General features: G+C 34.8%; 1 protein-coding gene across 1 annotated transcript; it reads right to left on the bottom strand.

The window, feature by feature from the left end:
• Positions 1–5,494: 5,494 nt before the first annotated feature.
• LOC126807744 (organic cation transporter protein-like) lies at positions 5,495–18,403 on the bottom strand. The gene is made up of 6 exons (XM_050532517.2): positions 18,329–18,403; positions 10,664–10,716; positions 7,690–7,916; positions 6,833–7,014; positions 6,341–6,498; positions 5,495–5,658 (listed from the first exon to the last, which is right to left on the bottom strand). Exons 1-6 carry the CDS (start codon positions 18,401–18,403, stop codon positions 5,583–5,585), a joined length of 771 nt encoding a protein of 256 aa, XP_050388474.1. The 3' UTR covers positions 5,495–5,582.
• Between the last annotated feature and the right edge of the window lie 3,550 nt (positions 18,404–21,953).

Genomic DNA, 21,953 nt, shown 5'->3' with positions numbered 1-21,953 from the left:
CAATAATTAATCTTAGAATGAGAGTGCTTCAAACTGGAACTATTGCCGACCGCCCAAGGCCGGGAGCGCCACGTGTGACGTCACTCCAGGAAGATCAAGCAATACAATTACGTCATCTTAGAAACAGATTTGTCACTGCAACCTCCACAAGTAGAGAGATGTTTGGTGGAAGGGTAACTGCACAAACTGTTCGAAATCCCTTGCAGGCTGCTGGTCTTCGAGCTCAAGTATGCGTCAGAGAAGTTGACCGATTGTGTGGCGGCAGCGTCATGGTTTGGGGTTCTTTTTGTGCACATGGACGTTCTCATCTTGTTGTTGTCCAAGGGAACTTAAATGCTGTCCAGTACAGGGATCAGATTTTGCAACCTGTTCTTCTTCCGTTTATGCAGAGTCATGGGCCTGGACTAACGTTTCAACAAGACAATGCTCGACCCCATACAGCAACTGCTACCCAGAATTTTTTTAAAAATGCCGGTGTCCAAGTCCTGGATTGGCCGTCGCTTAGCCCCGACCTTAATCCTATTGAACACATCTGGGACGAACTGGGTCGACGTGTTCGTCAGCAAGTGAATCCACCACTGACGTAAGTGACGTTGCAGGACCTTCAACATGCTCTTGCTGAGCAGTGGCGACGTCTTCCTCGGGTAGTGTTTACTAATGTTCTGAGATCCATGAGAAGACGTTGTGTGGCAGTACGAGACGCTAGAGAGGGCCACAACCGTTACTAAACACTTTATTCCGATTGTTCTCAAAGTCTGAAAATTTCATTTTTTTTGGGGGGGGGGGGGGTACTGTGACATCACGAACGTTATCAATGTCAAGAACCTTCGGTGAGACGTATTCTTGCTTTCTGTTGATGTCAAGGTGGTCTGTGCACAACATAACACTAAAATAGTGGCCTTAAACCAAATATTAAAAATATAGTCCCAAAACAAAAATCCCGAGTTTCAAGTTTTTAATTTGGCTGAGTATAGATAGAAATGTATTTGTATTAAAATATTAGATCGACAGATAAACACAATGTATAGTCCCTGTGACGTCATACGCCAATGAACTCCAATATGACTGTAGTAGCAAAACTGAAAAGTACTTGAAAACATCCGACTCATAAACGTTAATATATCCAAAAAATTTTATCAGACTGGCGCGAGATTGTCGTATATACAAATTTTATATGGTTATTTTATATGTTCTTTAAAATTTGCGTTTTGTTAATGGACGATGCATAATGTAAGAATATGTTCTGCTCCGACTTGACTAATGAAAACGGGCATAGAGTGTGTCCGGAAGGCGACAATACGGCCTACTCTTATATCGAGTTCCAACTGCTAAGGGGACTTTTACGTGTACGCGGGGCCTTGGTTTTTCGTGCCATCCGAACGGTTATTCATTGTTCTTTGCCAGGGCCCCTGTCCTGTACCAGTGACAAGGGGGAACCACGGCGGAAATTCCAGATATAATTCTCGGCCAAAGCAGGGCTCAAAAACAGGGCCCCAGATTAGAGAGCCAACGTCTTACTCACTGAGAATTAGATAAAGAACGTAAACTGTTTGTTATCGTAAACTGGGTCTCAGTTATCTATTGAATCGTTAGACGTCTAAATGGTCTAGATGTTCTAGTCTATTTAATATCTGAGTCATACGGTGGCCCAGAAAGTTGATCATTTAGATGTAATCTGTTATCAGTTTAGTAAATATAGGATTTATTTACATCGGAACAGAATATCAAACAGTTACATAGATACAATATGAACTAAACTAGATCGAGAACTAGACTACGGCATGAACACAGATAACAATATTAAGTCCCCCATTCCGCCCCTCTGCCCAGTCAGCGGCTGAAGTCGGGTGAGTCCATGCACACGTCTAAGCCTTTCTTTTCCACCCCGCTCGTCTCAGGTCGTCTCGTATCTGTGTCTCTGCTCCTCGCTCTGGACGTCTTCAAACGCTTACATACACTCCATGTCACGGTATGCTTACTGAACCAGTGCGTATTTCTTTGAAGTCACGAAGGGCTTGTACACAAATCATATGTAGTTTTTAAATGACATATGGGATTATTACATGTTTAATTAGATCATAGCCAGTTCGAGCCTTAAAGGAGCTAAATCGCTAATATTTTGGATCTAGAAATTGACACAAATGGGTCGCAACGCATATAATAATGTGATGTGAATGTATATAAACGGATTTACACTCAATCGTTTCTGTTTTTACTGCAATTTCTAATCAATTATGTTCAATCGAATAGCAATCTCTAACGTCTGGTTATTCCACTCTATACCAATAGTACTTATTGCACATGCTCTCCAGATAAGAATATGGAGTCACCGATTGACATGACTTGTGGAATATATCTAGCCTCTTTCTACGAGTCCCTTGTTTAAAATGGCACTGAAATGCACCACGGTACACGCTTCGTGTACCAACGGTAAAATGTTTATTTTGTCTTAATTATTGGATATCAGAAGCCCATTTTTTCCCTGTAAGATCACAAAATCAATGTTGATTTAAATTGACAAATAATTCGTGTTTTCAATGTCGATGATTTTGGGTGATATTGAGTTAGAGACTTAGCTACTTTAACAGAAGTTTATACAGACTTAAAAGTCAATATAATATATTATCAAAAGCAGCTTAGGTCAATAAGATCTATGCACCTAAATGATCGTTCAATTTGATGAAAGTTGTAGACTACTTTGTCACAATATTTCTACGCCGTCACTCACGAATGTGGGGCGAAAGTTTTTATTTAGTCTTTTCTCCCCTTCCCCTTTTCCCCCTTTTGCAAGGCGATTTTTGATGACCTTTTGGTGAATATTCATGATTTTGGGGCGGAAGGATACAAGAGTTGAGAGGTTGGTTAGGTTGAAATGTAGGGCCGAAAATTGCATGCTTTCTTGTCCCTACTTCCAGCTTGTGTATCTCAAGTTTTTCATGGTGAACCTCATACATGCTTTTGGGTAAGAGTTTGTCACATGTTGCTCCATCTGTGGCAGAAAGCGTTCTACCCAACAAAAATTTGGGAAAACGTTAGAGCCGGTCTAAGAGTCGAGAATTAACATTAAAGTCAATGGGGAAATCATTAGTGATCTGTGGCCATATTGTAGACGACCCATCATCAGTGTATGCGGGTTTATTGATGAAAACAAGAATAGAAAACAACGTAGAGTCAGTTTATCAGGTTTATATAATTCCGTGGAATGTCAGCCATCATCGAATAAACCTGACATTATCTATGACAATGTACCAACTTCCATTGTACAGGAAGCTCCTCGGATAAACTAGGTTCCATCTTCACAATAAGAATATATCGAAGTGTATTTGTACAATTAAGAGATTGGTTGTAAATATAAAAATTATTGACATTGTTTGAGTAGTTCACGGCTCAACAATCTGTCCTTATAAAAACTGACCCGTTAATCAGCCTATCTGCACCATCGAGAAGAATTTGTGGAGTGGGAAAAAGTTTATCCCGCGCACGTGGAGTCGGAGATCGCAGCAAATATACGTCACAAATAGCTTTTAAACAAACAAGTATTGGTAAAGCCGAGTAGAATACACCCATTACGCGCTTACAGCGAACGTGAACAAAAATTTCGATTGCACTCGTTGATTTAATTTTTGATTCTGGCAATATATGCGATTTTGGTGCAGAGCTAGCTGTAATAGCTTCGTTTCTTTTCTAACTTTCAAACTCATGAGCGCTGCAAGATAAACTCATTACAACAATTTAATATTTACTTTTATTTAGTGGTTACAACTATCTTTAGGTGCCGATCTCGTCAGTTTAGGAAATAAATATTTGCTAGCTCTAAATACGCAGAACTTTTTGAAACCGGAAAATAGCTGAAACAAAATTTTTATTCGTAGTCTTTATATTCCAGACCTTTTCGGTAATTTGGTGTAAATTATTTTTAGAGTATTTTATTTAATTATTTTGTTGAATATTTTCCTCGAACTTTATTCAGCAATGTGTTCTTTTTCCATAACAAACATCATACGGCACAATTTGTATCTGGGGGACAAAAAGTAAAATTAGTGTTAAATTATTAGGTTTATAGAGGTCGTTATCCATATCTCTCCGTATTACATGCTATTATATTTTCCTCTACTTTATCCGACAAATTTTTCTTTTTGCATAAAAAACAGGATACTGCACAATACATTTATTTATTTATGGGACTATCATTAAAGTGTTAAATTAGAGTGTATTCCGTTACTTCGCGACAAGAAAATAAACGATCTTTTCCGACTGTGATAAAGAAATCTTCGTGTCAGGGACGTAATTCTACCTTTTTTTTTTTTTATCAAGAACCATAAGGCCGTATTGTCGCCTTCCGGGCACACTGTATGCCCGTTTTCATTAGTCAAGTCGGAGCAGAACAGGACATATTCTTACATTATGCATCGTCCATTAACAGAACGGAAATTTTAAAGAACATATAAAATAACCATATAAAATTTGTATATACGACAATCTCGCGCCAGTCTGATTAAAATTATTGGATATATTAACGTTTATGAGTCGGATGTTTTCAAGTACTTTTCAGTTTTGCTATTACAGTCATATTGGAGTTGATTGGCGTGTGACGTCACAGGGACTACAAACGAGGCTAGTCAATATACATTCTTACCATTATGGACACATGACCGTCAGAGTTTATGAAGGGTTTACTGGGGTTGGACACAAAATCATCTATAAATCTATATTGTGTTTATCTGTGGATCTAATATATTATATACACATACATTTCTATCTATTTTCAACCGATTTATTTTTTACAAACACACATGTTAACTTACATATTAAATATATTTCTTAATTTAAAAACAAATTTAAAGTATTACACACTAAGCAGCAGAATGAGAGATGAGATATCCATTGAGAACATATTTCATTGGACTATTTGAATAGCCTACATGACAATAAATATAGATATCAATCATACTGATTAAAATACAGATCTGACTGGTTGTAGTGATAGATCGCGTCAGAGGTCATACGAGCGGCATTTGTACCTATAACGTCAGATATTTGATCAACCAATTAACATTGATGTTTCTAGTGGATTACCCACTGTTCCGTGCAGCACACGCCAAAAGCTCGCTGTAACAGACCGTTTCATTGGCTAAACCCTCACATCATCCAGAAAACGTCAATTATAACAACTCCTCCAGATCCTAGTGTATTAAAGACTAGTAAAACGAAATTTTGAACTATAAAAAACGAAACGAAATAGGATCTGTGTTTTAATCAGATTGAGATATCAATGGAAGTTGTAATCTAATATTCTATAAAATCTTTGTTTAACATAATAGCCATTTCTTCTAATCAAATGGAGCGATAATTTGACTGTCTCCATTTTTCTTTTACAGAATTTTCTTTGATCTGAACACGCCATCTATTTCTAAAACAATTGTATTCAATTTTCGAAATATTTTCTTATCCATGCATAACTTATAGATACACCGCAAGATACTTTGTACTAGTAATTGTCGAATGAATTGCCCTCGTATATTATTTAAATACTACAAAACAAAGGAATCTATATCTCCCATATAAACATGCAAATTCGAGAGTCAACATTTAGAATCTGTACCAAGCATTTCAACCGTTTCATCTTTCCCATTCATAATATCTCTCGTTTCTCCAAACCTACAAAAAGATATATCGTTATCAATGACTTGTTTCTAAATAGCGTATTAATCGTATCAGTTGCGAGGTAAATCGTTAAAAAAAGAGATTATCAATAAAAGGTTCATGGTAATTCACATGTTTATTTGGAAAATGACCCATATGGGGCTTTAATTCAACCAATGATCTGATACAACTGAAATAATATGGGGTTGATCGTCTTACTTGTCTGAGCAAACCGAGACAATAAAGACGGGCATAGGCCATACAGAGTGCTATGACCAATATTTGCCTGGACTATGACGTTTTCGCCGACTTCTCGTCAAATTCCAATTGTCAAGGGGAAACCAAACAGGTAAATCCTGCGTAGCTTTCTTGATCGGTCACTGAGTGGTTTAGTGGTTTCAGGCGTCCGGGTTCAAATATAAGATCTGATATTGAGTCAATTGGCGTGGTGTCGATCTCTCTCTCTCTCTCTCTCTCTCTCTCTCGCGCGCTCTCTATCTCTCTATCTATCTCTCCTCTCTCTCTCTCTCAAAACTGGGATCACACCTGGGACCCAGTGACTTACTGGCTGAACCAAGCTAAACCAACTATCCAGAACAATCCATATGATTCTGGCTGAATCAAGAATCCAGAGCAACACATATGATTTAAAGCAAAAACAATAATTCTTTTAGTAACACAGGTCAACTTATCGTACCCATGTTTCAATCTTTCTGTATCATTCACAGTATCTGGTAGTTTTTGTTTGTTTGTTTCAGGTAGGACAAAGAGGATAAGAACTAGAGCAACCATACAAATGATGCCAAAAATTAAAAATGGCGAAGCCTCTTTAAATCTTCCAGGAACTAATTTACTCTGAAATATGAAAAAATGGAACTAAAAATGAACCATTGTAATGATAATAAACCAAGTCTCAGTTGTCATAGCTTTTATTATGTGACGTCCATGTTAACGCTATATGACACGAGTGGTATAATCCATTGAATATCTCAGCCATTTGATAGTCCCCTTAGTTGATTATGGGTCAACTATTGTCATGTGAATAAATGTTTAAATAAATATTAATTTGTATAACATTTGAAGTGAAAACGACCTACAATAGGCACATGCATTTCTTTCATACTATGTCATAAGTTGCTAAATATTCTCTCGTCTATACACATTTCAAATATCAAGTAAGTTAGCTTACCAATAATTCTAGATATGGTGCAACAAGTGCTCCTACCCGTGCTGTAGCGGAACCAGTACCGGTTCCAACATTTCTTAATTCTGTCGGGAAAAGTTCACTTGTCCACAACCAAACTATAGCAAAACTACTTATTGCTCCACACTGACCAATCAAAGTAAATAATGTCATCAACCAGTTCAGATCTACCAAATAAAATAATTTAAATGAGCGAAACCAAAAAGAGAAAAAATCTTATATTTAATTTGTCATAGATACACGTACATGGGTCAAAAAACTTCAATTTAGCATTGAATGTGGTGGTATATAAATTAATCTGGTCTTGAATTGCTGTTGGCCTGAAGTACTAACTACTGCCTAACCTTTGGCTGCACTGTAAATGGCTAAAACATAAATCATGTCCAAGAAAAAATCACTTCATGCATGTTTTATTACCCCAATTAGGCACAGACTGAAGCTGACAATAATATTTCCGTATGTTTTGTGCCATTAAAATACAAATTACTAGGGAATCTCATGTAAATGACGTCATAAAGGAATGGCTTCTCTTTACAGTATGGTCGCCTTTTTAAAATGACACCATTTCCAAAAGATCTGCCGTTTGCAAGCTGAATTTGCAGAAACAAGAGCAGTTAATTGAATTAGTGGAAGAGAACCCGTGTTTTTACGCCGGATCCGCATGCGCACACTTCACACGAAACAAGCGCCACTTCACAATTTGTTTTTCCTCGCGCGCGGAATCGCTTATATACAAACGGTCCCATTATATTTGCATTAGACCGATGTTTCGCCAAAGGAAACGCGTACATGGAAAGTGGACCTTACTTTACAGGGTTTACTGAGTTTTAAAATGAATTTACCTGGTGGTACGTATAGTAGTATAAATATTACAGCTATTAATGATAGAATCTGTAGAGAATAACATCCACATATCAGTTTCTTTCTTCCTAATTTATCTATTACTAATGTAACAATTGTATAACAAACTGCTTCAATGATGGCTGTCAGAAATAGATTCAGATATATATTTCCCACCAAAAACTTTAAATTTAACATTATACCGTAATACGTGACACTCACTGTAAACCTGCAAATAAATACAGTACTATGCGATAATAAGTGACAGTAGTACACGACTCTACCATGGCCTAAATTGATATCAATCTGGAAAAAATCCCCCCCCCCCGCACCTCCGGAACGGAAGATTCGATATCCATGTAAATGCTTTTAGAGGATTCACAAACTCTATAGGCTAGCTACCTATTTCAAATTTTGAACACCAAAATCCTATCCATCTAAGAAATGAAATGAAATGAAATGGGGTTTAACGTCCTACTGTTCTGCTCCTAACCTGGACTAATGAAGACGGGCATACGCCATACAGTGTGCTATGAGGGGAATTTTGCCCGGACAGCGGCACTACGGCCTACTCTTATATCGAATTCCAACTGCCAAGGGATCTTTTACGTGCACGTCAATGTGTACACGGGACTTCGGTTTTTCGTCCCATCCGAACGACTAGACAGCTTTCCTTGTCAGCTAACTATCCATCTAAGAACTTTTGAAGCTTAACATATATGTTAAATTTCATCTCCGACACAAATTGTGACCTATACTATCCACTTATATTATTTAATGACAAAAAGTAATCATAATGATAATATTAACATCCCATCGAAAGTAATTGCGACATAATTTGGCTCATTTTGTAAAGGTGTATAATTTATTGAATAATTTGAAATTTCGGAAAGCTATCAATCACTTACCAAACAAAATAAATAGCAAGTGTTCTTGCTGTCAATTTTCGTGTTGAGCAAAGTTTCCAGAAATTTGCTCTTGCAGGCTGTTCTGGTAATCTTAAGTTGTTTAGTACTACATCGCTTACAGTCGTTTTATTGACATCAGCTGCTCTCTTGATTAGTTTCTGTGCCTTATCAAGATGACCTCGTGTTAATAACCAACGTGGACTTTCCGTTACCATGCTTTAAAATAACAACGAAATATGCACAGAAATGACGATTTACCGGTATCCAGCACACATGCGTTCTCTACGCCAAAATGGTTGCCTCACATAAGACATAAGTTTTGGAATTAGGAAATATCGCTTTTTCAAAAAGATGAACACTATAGTTATACAGAGCCCACCATTAAGAGTGACTTACTCGCGTCATTATCATGATAATATTCAAACGTGATCGAGCATACAATACAGATAAGGTACTTTCAAAACAATATGTTGGGGTGGGGTGGGGTCAGTTTCTTACTGTGCCCAGCATATTTCCTGAGAATAAATCCATGTAGGTGTTTATAACACTTATTTATTGACTTAGTTTAGAATAGGAAATTCCATGAAGTCACCAACATGGAATCATTCCCAGACGTTATTTAATAACTGTGAACTCCATATTGTAGTGAAAGACATTGGCAATGAAATATCAGACGTTTGTGGTGCCCAACTAAACTATAACGTTGTAAGGTACATACAAGAAATATCAGACGTTTGTGGTGCCCCACTAAACTATAACGTTGTAAGGTACATACAAATAGTAGAATAACTGATGTGAGGTCAAGATGGCTGCAGCTAGATGTAGGTATCGCCAGGTTCTAATATAATATCCCAACATTGCTACCATGAAAATACCCAAACACCAACTGAAGTTACACATCACTCCAGTAAATCTTCTTTTAGAAGGTCCAACAATCTCCACACCTGATAGAAAACAAATAAACTTGACAATAGTCACCTAACATTACAATTTGAACCCCTCTATGAAATTGCCAGTATTCAATGACTATTGGCCTGTGTCTTATACTAATATGCATTCCAAACTACCAAATATTATCATTATCATACCAACATCAGGTACCACGTACAGATTATATTTTTACATATGCGCTATTGTTAATAATGAAGACTGGCTATTACTTCAGATAGGATTATCTGAGGATTGTTCATATTGAACACCCCCACCCCCACCAAAAGACAAAAAATAAACTCACCTAAAATAAAGGAAGTTATCCCCTGTCCTCCTATTCCTATTCCAACACAAAGTCTGACAATCACCAAGAAAATATAATTAGGTGACCAAACCAGTAAATAAGCAGAAGTGACAAACACGATGTTACTTATAACCAATGCCGGTTTACGACCAACTCTATAACATAAAGAAATTATCCTTTTAGATGAAAAGTAACCCAACTGCTACAAAGCTAAATGCTTAAACTTTAAATGGAACCCCAAGAAATGTCCTTCTTTAACAGCTGGAAACAGAGAGAGAGAGAGAGAGAGAGAGAAAGAGAGAGGGTGGGTGTAACGTTTCCTACGATCAAAAAAAGCATTTATGCAATATTTTTCTTTTGGCATTGTCATCATGACCATGGTCATTTACGTCACCTAGATGACGTGTTCATAATGATGATCACCCGGATGAATGTCATAGATGTATTCATTATTTATGTGCATTATCAGCAGCAACATCATTTTCGTATCCATTTTCAGACACATGCAAAGACAATATACTCCCCCCAAAATAGGGAAATAACAACAGGATTTGCCAAACAAGGTTTGGATATAAAATGTCCTATAGCTGAAAGTCTTTACAAGAACTGTGAAGTGTAATGGCAATCAGCCCCCATCGGAAAATAGTTTAATGGGAACTTTTGTAATGAAGGTGAAGAAAGTGCGTCATATAAAATGTGGGCGTGTAAATAGTCTAAAAAAATATGTAAACGATAAAAGAACGAATTTTAAATGAGTGCATTTTTCAACACCTCAATACTTACCTGTCGGCGACGTTACCAATAATGGTTGACCCGAATATCACTCCTAGGAACAACACCATAATAGCATTATTTTTTAAGATATCATCGTCACAAACCATATTAAACTAAATTAATATATAAAATATGGGCTTGCATGTTAATTAAATCTTCAGGTCTTAAACAGCATAAAATTTAAAAAACATCTTCTAAAACTGCGAAATACAGATTAGATTAATCCTAATCAGCAATGTCTTGAAGAAAAGATGCACTACAGAGGCACAAGAACGTTTGCAATGTAAGGGGATGAGGGGGAGGGGGGCTATATATAGAATATATATTGGAGATCAGGGAGAGGGGGGGGGGCTATATATAGAATATATATTGGAGATCAGGGGAAGCAACTATTAGTCCTGGCGTATTAGAGACACGAGAAGAATTAAAACAAAAAATACCCCAGTAAAAAATCATATTACACTTACCCCAGTAACAAGGGTATTAGAAAACAGGGGTATTAGAAGATTTACCCAAGTAACAAGGGCATTAAAAGATTTACCCAAGTAACAAGGGTATTAGAAGAATTAGCCCAGTAACAAGCGTATTAGAAGAATAACCCCAATACCAAGGGTATTAGAAGAATTACCACAGTAACAAGGGTATTAGAAGAATTAGCCCAGTAACAAGCGTATTAGAAGACTTGCCACAGTAATAAGGGTATGAGAAGAAGAAGTTCCCGAGTAACAACGGTATTAGAAGAATTACCCCAGTAACAAGGGTACTACTAAAAGAATTACCGCAATAACAAGTGTATGAACAGAAGTACCCGAGTAACAAGGTTATTAGAAACATTACTCCAGTAGTATTATAATATTTACCTCAGCGAAAAAAGTATTTTTTTTTATTTAAACAATATTTTATTCAGAAAATTTTGGATTGGGGAACAGGCTTAGCCTATGGACCCCATCGTCATAGTATACAAATACAAACATTAAAATACAAAATAATAGTAATAAATATACAAGATAATTGTAATTTGATGGCTATTTACATTATATACAAATTACACAGCCACAACAATGTGTATATTCAAAATTCATGACTCTAAAACCTCTTGGAGATGTCGAGAAAATCATTGAGTGCATTAAATATCTGTGTTGCCTGATAACTATCTTTTACGCCAAATAATAGGGAGTTAATATTGTGATGTTCTGTTTCTAATTGAAAAATAGTTTGAGAACGGGCATCTGAATGTAGGGGGCAAACTAACAGAAAGTGTTCGGAGTCTTCAAAAGAGTGACCGCAATCGCATGTAGGAATGTCCGAAATATGCCTTAGAAATTTATGTCCGTTTAAATCACTGCAAGAAAGTCGAAGGCGAGAATGGAGAATTTGATTCTTCCTGCAACCAATGTAGTAGACAGACGGAACAGAGTTGTCTGTAGCTCGTAATTTTGATTTAAAAGAAGAAATTGTAAGTGCGTTTTTGGTAGCATTATCAAGTGTATTCCATTCTCTAATAGTGGATGGTATGAAAGTAGAAGAGAAGAGAGTTGTTCGGCAAAAATAATCTGGTAAATTATTTTGGTTTCGTAGATTGTATGAATATGATTGATTACAAGGAATAAGTTTAAATAAATAGTCGGGAGTAAAATGATTTAAAATTTTATACATTAATATTAGTTTGTGTCGCCTTCTTCGTTCTTGAAGGGATATAAACCCGGTCTCCTGATATATTAGCCTATGACTGGTACCCTTTACAGCACCGCATATAGTCCTGAGTGCATCTAATTGTAAATATTCTAGTTTGTTAGTCAGTTCAGCAGTGCTCCCGTCCCATATTACGTCACAGTAGTCAAAATGAGGAAGAATGTAAGAAGTGTACATGGTTTCTAGGGATTTGCGACTAAGTCGGTACTTTAGAGATCGAAGACAGTTCACGAGTTTACCAGTTTTTATTAAGATGTTATTGATATGAATATCCCACTTACAATTATTTTGAAATGTCAGTCCCAGGTGCTTGTGATACGAAACTTCTTGAATTGGAATGCTGTCTAAGTTTAGTGTCGGTAGTATAATCTTCTTCTTAGTAGTAAGTGCAAGTGTTTCAGTTTTCAGCGGGTTAAAGGATACCAGCCATGTTTTTGCCCAAATATTTATTTTTTCTAAGGACATTCGCACATGCTGTTGGGTCACTTACTTTTATATATAAACTTGTATCGTCTGCAAATAGTCTGATGTTCGAGTCGATGTTTTTGACAATATCATTGATATAAATAAGGAACAAAAGGGGTCCGAGAACGGAGCCCTGTGGGACACCAGCTGGGACAGTCAGGGGTTCAGAGGAAGCACCCCCAATAACCACGCATTGTTTTCTATTACTAAGATAGTCTTCAAACCACTCTAGTAGATCTCCTCTGATCCCAACTTCCCCTAGCTTATGACAAAGTGCAGAATGCCACACTCTGTCAAAAGCCTTGCTGATGTCACAGAACACCGTTCTCGTATACTGGCCTTGATCGATGGCTTGACAAAAACAGGAAGGTCTATTAGTTGATAAGTAGTTGAGTCCCCGTGCAAAAAACCGCTTTGTAGATTAGTTATAGTGTTGTGATCCTTAAAGAAGTTAAAGACATGTTTGTAAATGCATTTTTCAAACATTTTGACAACAATACTTAATAATGATACCGGTCTATAATTACCACAAAGAGTTGGGTCACCTTTTTTTAAAAATTGCCGTGATGTTTGCAGATTTCCAAATAGTTGGTACATGCTTACAGTTTAAAGAGATGTTAAATAATTTACATAATGGTTCACTTATTTCAGAAGATAGAGATTTTATTAATTTCCCGCTAATTTCGTCATGTCCTGTAGCTTTAGAAGTGTCAATTGTTGAAATCATGTCTCTAATTTCTTTAGGTGTTAGTAATATGTTGCACAATGAGTGTTCTTCGTGCTCGAGGTCCGGAAGAGTTGCATTAGTGTAGTCTAGCTGTGATTGGTTAATAAAAAATTCGTTTAAATAGTGTGCTTTATCTTTAGGATTAAATAATAGGGTCCCATCTTTCATAAGTGGTGGAATTTCGCCACCTGTTTTATCCTTAACAAACGAGTTAACAAGACGCCACCACCCTTTTTTGCCAAAATTGTTTGTACTGTTAATTTCGTCGTCTAATTTTTGATAATATTCTTTTTTACAGTTTCTTATTAGATTAATATATGTATTTCTAATATGTCTAAAATTTTGCCAGTCAGTTGCCAAATTATTTTTTACAGCTTTCTTGTGTATTTTATTCCTTCTCATTTTCCTAATAAGTGTTATTCATCTATAATTTGCCTTTAGGTCTAATAGTAACTTTTTTGTTGGGAATGTTTTTTGTTGCTAGTTGTATTAGCTCGTTTGTAAAGGCTATACTCGAACTTTCAATTGAACTATTATCTAAGATGGAGTCCCATGGTATACTCCTAATGTCATGTCGAAAATTGTCAAAGTCTGCCCTATCGTAGTTCCATATTGTTCGAGAGAAGCTATGTAGTGTTTGACGATGAAAATTTAACCGACAGTACACAGGGCAATGATCACTACAGAAGTTATCTAATACACCAGATTCGTAAATATATCCTGAACAATTTGTTAAAATTAAATCAATTAATGTTTCCCCCCCCACCCTTTTGTTGCCATATCTTGTTGGTTCTGTTTAAAATCAAAAACTGAGATAGCTGAGTGAATAATAGTATTTGTTTTAGTCAAAAGATCAAAATTAAAATCTCCAAATATAAGGAGGTTATTTATATCATCTGATGCTGCCAATGACAAAGAATCAAATATTGAGTTGTTAATTTGGGTTGAAGAATTTGGAGGTCTGTAAAAGGTGCCAATTAAAAACTTTGCATTATTAATATTTGTTTCAATCCAAATGCACTCTGTACTGTCGGTTTCTAAATCAGTCCTACGTTTTGTTAATATGTTCATACGGTAATATAGTGCAACGCCCTCACCCTGTCCGCCTGTCCTGTCTTTTCTTATAGGTGCATTAAAACCAGGGATAGATAGGGTGTCAGATGAAACGTTTTTGTCAAGCCATGTCTCTGTAAGTAAAATAAAATCATAATCTTCTGATAATTCTGCTGTGACAAGATCAATTTTATTTCGGATGCTCCTAACATTCAAATGCATCAAGGAAAATTTATTTGGTCCAGGATTCTGCTCGACATCTCCACTCTGTAACAATAAAGATAACATACATATTTAAATGCTAGTGAAAATTGATACATGATAATCGTAATAAATGAAGGGTTTATGAAGTAGCCGTGATTGATTATATACAATACATTGGCAATAAATACACGAAATGAACTTATTTACATTTATGTACAAGAGGTACAACGCTACCTTACCTCTGTGATTGCCGTAAAAAATAACGACAAGCTGCATATGTTCAGACAGAGTAAAGAGAGAACTTTAATTAAAGAATAAGTTAGATTAAATATAACATTAAAATTATAAGGAAAAATAACTATTATCAAAAATATTAACAAAATTTAAGCTATTTACTATGAGATAATGAATAAACTATAACACATACTTAATAATAATAAATGATCAATCAATGTATATTTTAACTACACGTACTTCAGTATTACTTTTTATTACAAAAAAAAACGAGTAATGTTTGTATATAAGACACCGTTATCTTATTTATATTGTGTCAAATATTGTATCAATGTGTATTAGATAAAGTTTTAACATAGTATTTTATTGTAAAGTGTTATTAAAGGATAGGTTGCCAGGCAACTAAACATACGCCCACAGCAGCTAAATCGTCCAAGCGGTCGTCAAGGGTTGTCGCACATTTATTCCCTTGTAGGTAATTGGGGGCCCTTACAAGACAGTTCCATACAGATCAGATTATAAATTTTGTCGTTTGAGTGTTTAAAAGGTTCTACAAACTGAAACAAGGGTCCCAACTCTGGAAGTAATCTACACAAACTGTTGAAACCTGACAGGCTCTCTCGTTTTACTAACCCAAATAATGCATATAAGTTTCATACAGATCACATGATCACTTTTGTCATTCAAACGTTCAAAATCGCCATAATTCGAGGAATTATTGACGGAAATTGCGGAAATTCAATAGACCTGTTTCACAAACCCAAACGATGCACACAAACCTCATACATATCGGATGATAACCACCACCAATCGAGCACCAACAAGGTCCAACAAAGCGAAACAAGGGCAACAACTCTAGAACTAATTATTGTAAACAGTTGAAATTCAATAGGCTTACTCGTTTCACCAATTTAAATCATGCACATAAATTTCACAAAGATCCGGTGATAACTTTTTGCGTTAGAGCATTCACAAGGATTAATAAAGTGAAACAAAGGCCATAACTCTAGACGTAACAAACGGAAATTGCTGAAATTCGATAGTCTTCTCCGTTTCACTAATCTAAATAATGCATAAAAATTTCACAAAGATCGAATGATAACTTTTGGCGTTGGAGCATTCACAAGGTTCAACAAAGTGAAACAAGGGCCATAACTCTTGACGTAATAAACGGGAATTGCTGATATTCAATAGGCTTCCTCGTTTCAGCAATCTAAATAATGCATATAAATTTCACAAAGATCGGATGATAACTTTTGACATGAGAGCGCTCACAAGGATCAATAAAGTGAAACAAGGGCCATAACACTAGACGTAATAAACGGAAATTGCCGAAATTCAATAGGCTTCTTCGTTTCAGTAATCTAAATAATGAATTTAAATTTCAGAAAGATCGGATGATCACTTTTGGCATTAGAGCGTTCACAAGGTTCAACAAAGTGAAACAAGGGCCATAACTCCAGACGTAATAAACGGAAATTGCTGAAACCCAATAGGCTTCTTCATTTCACTAATTTAAATAATGCATGTAAATTTCAGAAAGATCGGATGATAACTTTTGGAGTTAGAGCGTTCACAAGGTTCAATAAAGTGAAACAAGGGCCATAACTCTAGACGCAATAAACATAAATTGTTGAAATTCAATAGGATTCTTCGTTTCACTACCTTAAATATTGCATATAAATTTCACAAAGATCGTATGTTAACTTTTGGCATTAGAGCGTTCACTAAGATAGTTCCTTTTAACTATGAACAAGTTTTAACTTCACATATTATTAAGATATAATGTATACGCTTAAAGTTTCAATATAAAATTGTTTATATACTTATATATGAATATAAAGAAACTTACATACATTGTTATAGATAATTAGAATCTCGAAGCTTGGCTAGATTTATTTGGTGACATTATTGGTGTTGGGGTTTTGGGTGTTGACGTCATAACCCCAAAGTTTACTATGGATTGTTGTCTAGATGTCTTCTGTCCTTCGTTTAAAGATGCTAGTTCTCCAAATATATTTCGCCTGGTATCTCCTTGTTGCGTTCTAAGAATAGGTCTTGTTGTTGCTGGTACTGATGTGAAATTTTTCAAATCGTCTTCATTATTTATCAGATATGTTCTGTCATCATCTAAATTTCTGACGTATATTCTCCCATCATACGTCCAACAACTCCTTACGAGGCCAGCTTTGAAAACTGCTCGTGTTTGTTTGTATATGTAGGATCTTCTCTTTGTTAAGGCTTCGTTGATATAAATTTTGGATTTATTAGTAGTGTTATAACCCTTTAAACGTTTTTTATTTCTAAACACAACAGCTCTGTACCTATAGCTAATAAAACGCACAATTATGTCCCTTTCATATCCGACATTTTTGCGGCCAACCCTGTGCGAGCGTCCAATATGATGAAGGTTTAACTTTTCTTCACACTCCGGTAAAATTTGTGAATTGATAAGATCTAAGATTAATTTATCTGTGTCTTCATCTGGTGTTTCTTTTATCCCACTGAATTTAAGACAGGTTCTCCTGGAATATTGCTGTAATTCGTCGATATAGTTTTCTAATTGCACAATTTTATCGTTCATTTTTTCGAATATCACAGGTTTTCTTCTCTTTTGTAAATTTCCCGAATTAAGGATTTAAGAGATTCATCGTCTTTTACCAATGTGTCAAGAAAAGCAGATATGCTAGCGGAACTGGTACTATCATCAGGTTTGCTTCGCTTGTTGTTGTTTTTCTTATTCGTCATTTTAAGTTGCTTGTATTGGTTTTCTATTAAATGTCTGACTGTCCTCTTCTTGACTCTAACTAAAACGAACTTCGCTCACCTGAGCACTTCTAAGTTGAAATCGTCGAGTAGACAAAGAAACCTCAAATATCTTGTAATAAAATTGATTATTTGTTAAAGTTTTATAACGTAGTAAATTTTAACATCCTAATTGTATTATTTGCAAAAGTACATACTATTTTAATCACTGGATATCATTAAAATTAGCTTAAAATCTGTCTAATCATTCACTTCACTCCTACTCGTCCGCCATCTTAGTTAACACTATTAGAAGCAGTATTAGAAGAATTACGTCAGTATCAAAAGTATTAGAAGAATTACCTCAGTATCAAAAGATATTAGAAGTATTACCACACACAGTATCAAAAGTATTAGAAGAATTATCAGTATCAAAAGTATTAGAAGAATTACCTCAGTATCAAAAGTATTAGAAGAATTACCTCAGTATTAAGAATATTAGAAGAATTACTACAGTACCAAAAGTATTAGAAGAATTACCTGAGTATCAAAAGTACCAAGGGTATTAGAAGAAGTACCTCAGTATCAAGTATTTTAATATTTACCTCGGTAACTAGTGTTGACCCAAACATTGAAGTATCATAAACCCATGAACCACATTTATTTTCCACTGACGTCATATTACCATATTTATCAACTGTAGTATTACGTAGTAGACAAGTAGAAGATTGTGGTATGGACTGATTTATAAGGTATCCATGGTAATCGTTTTGTTGATGATAAGTGTCGTTTTCATATCCTGGTATTTTACACCTGTAGAATTGAATTACACATTATTCTATTAATCTTAAGTTCAACCCTCTTAAAGAAAATAGCTTCATATTCATTTTGTAAATATATCATTTGGCAATTATTTCTTCTTGTCTGTGGGTTTTAGAGTTATAATTCCTTCATGTCGTATTTACCTATTTTCTTAAAATTGCAATTACGTGTATCCCTAATTTTGATAACTTTTATTGATATGAATTTGAGATAGGATGCCTAGAATACGCATGTTACTAGCTTCATTTAATGTCAGCTTCCATCCAAGTGATATCGCGGACAAAACATCGGCATGCCCATCAGTGGGTCCTTTTCAAAATTAACTTGACTTTACTGGGTTGTTTATTGTTGAGTGTTTTATACAAATGGGCATTTTACCACATTAAAGATGTATTATATAAGAGTTTAATCTTCCTAGCGCATGTCTTTCTTCTGACCTCGAATGTTGAATATATCGATAATTAAACATCTATTCACATGAGAATTCCATAATCAAACTCTCTTGAACATCGAATGGTCGCGATTTTAAATGGATTGAAACACGATTCATATTTATTATTTTACTATCGACCTTAAGACCACCACTGTAACCTCTTTTTACTCTTTTAAAACAATAATTTCATATTTGTATTACTAATTATTAATTGATGAATATTATTATGAAATATAACCCTAAAACAATGTTGGTGCTAAAAGGTACAGGTGAATTGACAAGGGTAGTTCCGCGTGCCAGTCGATTAGAACGCCACAGACCATTTGATTGGCTAATCCCTCACATCAACCAGGACGCGAGTTATTTAACAACTCTTCAAGATCCTAGTGTAGTGAAGAGAGGAAATTTGTTAACAATAACCCCCCCACCCCCAAAACAAACCGAAACGAAATAGAATCTGTGTTTTAAACAGATTGTAGGTAGAGCTCCTTACTTATTTCATATAATAACATTTTCACCTGTTTGATCTATGCTATATTTAATCTTTTTACCTGTGTAATGGAGTAACCATGGTAAATATCGATACAAATATCACCATCGCTGAAGATAGTGGCTGGACACAAATGGGAAAACTCAATAATTTCTGGTAAAGCCCAAACTCTCCAATCAGCTTTAAAACATCGTCGTACAACATAATGAATGATGATCTGTTATAATAAGTAAAAAGAAAAGTAGAACCGATCTCTGAATATTATATAATATTCAGAATGTAATTTACACGGCATAGGGAATCAAAAATATTAAAAAAAATAGTTCGTATTTGAGCTTCAGTAGATTATTAAAATTCCTGGATCATAGAATAAAAAATTGACATTCCACAGTTACATAAAATATGTTATAGTCTGCAGTCTGGACTATCTTCATTTAGTAACCGGATAGAGCAATAAACTATTAGGCCCATTTCACGTCACGTAAGTTACGGTTCGGAGCAGTTTAGAGCTCTGTAAAATTGTCTGATATCAATTAAATCAATATGTAAATGCATCAGAATATCTCAATCCTGTCAATTTTAAAAATTGATAATTATCAAAACTTTAAAGCAGGTGAATTTTCCACAATTTAACTTAATGTAACGGTCACGTCAGTTACGCAGAAAAATTAAATAATCATAACTTGACATTTTGCAGTGAAAATTCTGTGATTTGTGAACCATGACTAGATAATTTTAAACATAATATGAAAGAATATTCATTCTATTTTGCAATTCAGCAAAAGAAAAGATTTTTTTATGGATACATTTACGCATGTAAATCAAAATATACCGTCACGTAAGTTACATAGGTTTGTCACGTAAGTTACGTGTGTGAAATAAAAGCTTTAAAGGTTCCAAAAATAACAAATTTATTGATTCACTTGTATTTTTTTAGATTAATATTAGGAACTTCATATTATAATTAAGTTATCACTCAGTACCAAAATACAATCTTAAGTATTTTTCTCTTTGGTATCTTCTTCTTGTACACGTATAACATTTTACACAGAGGTGCATTTTTGGTACCAACACCATAATCTAAAGGCTAGATTCCATTTATCATTTTTTTCAGAAATTGAGACATTATGTGTTTTGTTACTAATACTATAAACTTCAATATTGTTGAAAGTCAATATACCTGTAAATAGTAAATTTACATTTCTTCATTTACACATCAACTTCAATAACAACCATTTCATTTGTCATTGCTTGTGATGTCAATACATGTATACATGTATCTGATTGGTAGGGGTAAATATTAATAATTGTTTATAACAAAATCATTGCTGATACTAATAGACCTTTTATGATGATTGATGAAGTTAGAAAATCTGCATCATTGGAGTTCTTAATACAACTAATATTTAATGACTTTCGAAAATATCGTATGTGTTTAAAAAAAAAACAAATTCCATAATGTCTCAAAGTTTTGAAAATGATAAACTGACCATACATGTAAATACCCATCTCATTATTTATTCTAATAGACCATCTGCCGAATTTAAAAACAGATATGTTGTGCAGTATTAAAAGTGTAATACTCTAGTGTAAAAATATCTTGCAACTTTTTGCAGCGGATTGGGGAGAATGTTTATTAGGGGGGGGGGGGCTGCATATCATTGTACAATCTGAATCTGATTCTTCTGTTGATACTGATATGTAAATGTTATTTATTATGTAGCGGACAAAAAGATATCAACGAAAACAGAATCAGAGGATGATTGAAGCGATGCATTAGCCAGTACCATATATTTCAAAATTATTCATTTGTTACTTCTAAATTAATGATGAAAATTATTAAATCAGACTTATTTCATTAAAGTGAAACTGTAAAAACAAAACAAAAATAGTTAAAAACTAATTTGTGACTTTTGTTTTTTTGGTAACTTACGTGTCCATTGTGTCTATTATGCACTTAGAAGTTCAAAAACAAATTTCACAGAACTAAACATTAAAATTAGATATTATTAATAGATTTTTATGAAATTATTGTAAAACATGTGAACATGAAAGCATTAAAGTATATAAATCTGTCACGTAAGAAATGGGGTTTAACGTCCTACTGTTCTGCTCCTAACCTGGGCTGTCACGTAAATTACAGAGGGATAAGCAAAGTTTAGCGCAACAGTACATATTTTAACTTATGTTCGGATGTTATTCTTTGACATGAAATATTGATTCGCTATTTTTAAATAGACACATCTTGGGATTAGCACAAAGCCTGCAACTAATTTCTAATTTTCCCATTTTAAAAAGTGAAAGTCGATGGGATAACAAAAAGAAAAATGGAAACCAGTATTATTAAAATATTTACCTGGACGAAAGAGTAAATAGTCACAATGGCAACACTAGATAATAATGATATTTGTATACTTATATTACCTGTTATTCTAACGTCAAGTTGTAATTTATAATATTTATTTATTAATAGAGTTATTTGAGG

Source organism: Patella vulgata, chromosome 9 (assembly GCF_932274485.2).
Source record: "Patella vulgata chromosome 9, xgPatVulg1.2, whole genome shotgun sequence".
Lineage (NCBI taxonomy): Eukaryota > Metazoa > Mollusca > Gastropoda > Patellidae > Patella > Patella vulgata.
This window is presented reverse-complemented; position numbering and strand designations above follow the sequence as displayed.

Excerpts from the sequence above, each read along its gene's own strand:
- LOC126807744 (XM_050532517.2), bottom strand. The coding sequence starts at position 18,403 with ATGACGTCAGTGGAAAATAAATGTGGTTCATGGGTTTATGATACTTCA. Across the intron at positions 10,717-18,328 it reads GGTCAACACTAGTTACCGAG|TTTAATATGGTTTGTGACGA; the intron begins GTAAATATTAAA and ends ATATTAATTTAG. Across the intron at positions 6,499-6,832 it reads CACCATATCTAGAATTATTG|AGTAAATTAGTTCCTGGAAG; the intron begins GTAAGCTAACTT and ends TTCATATTTCAG.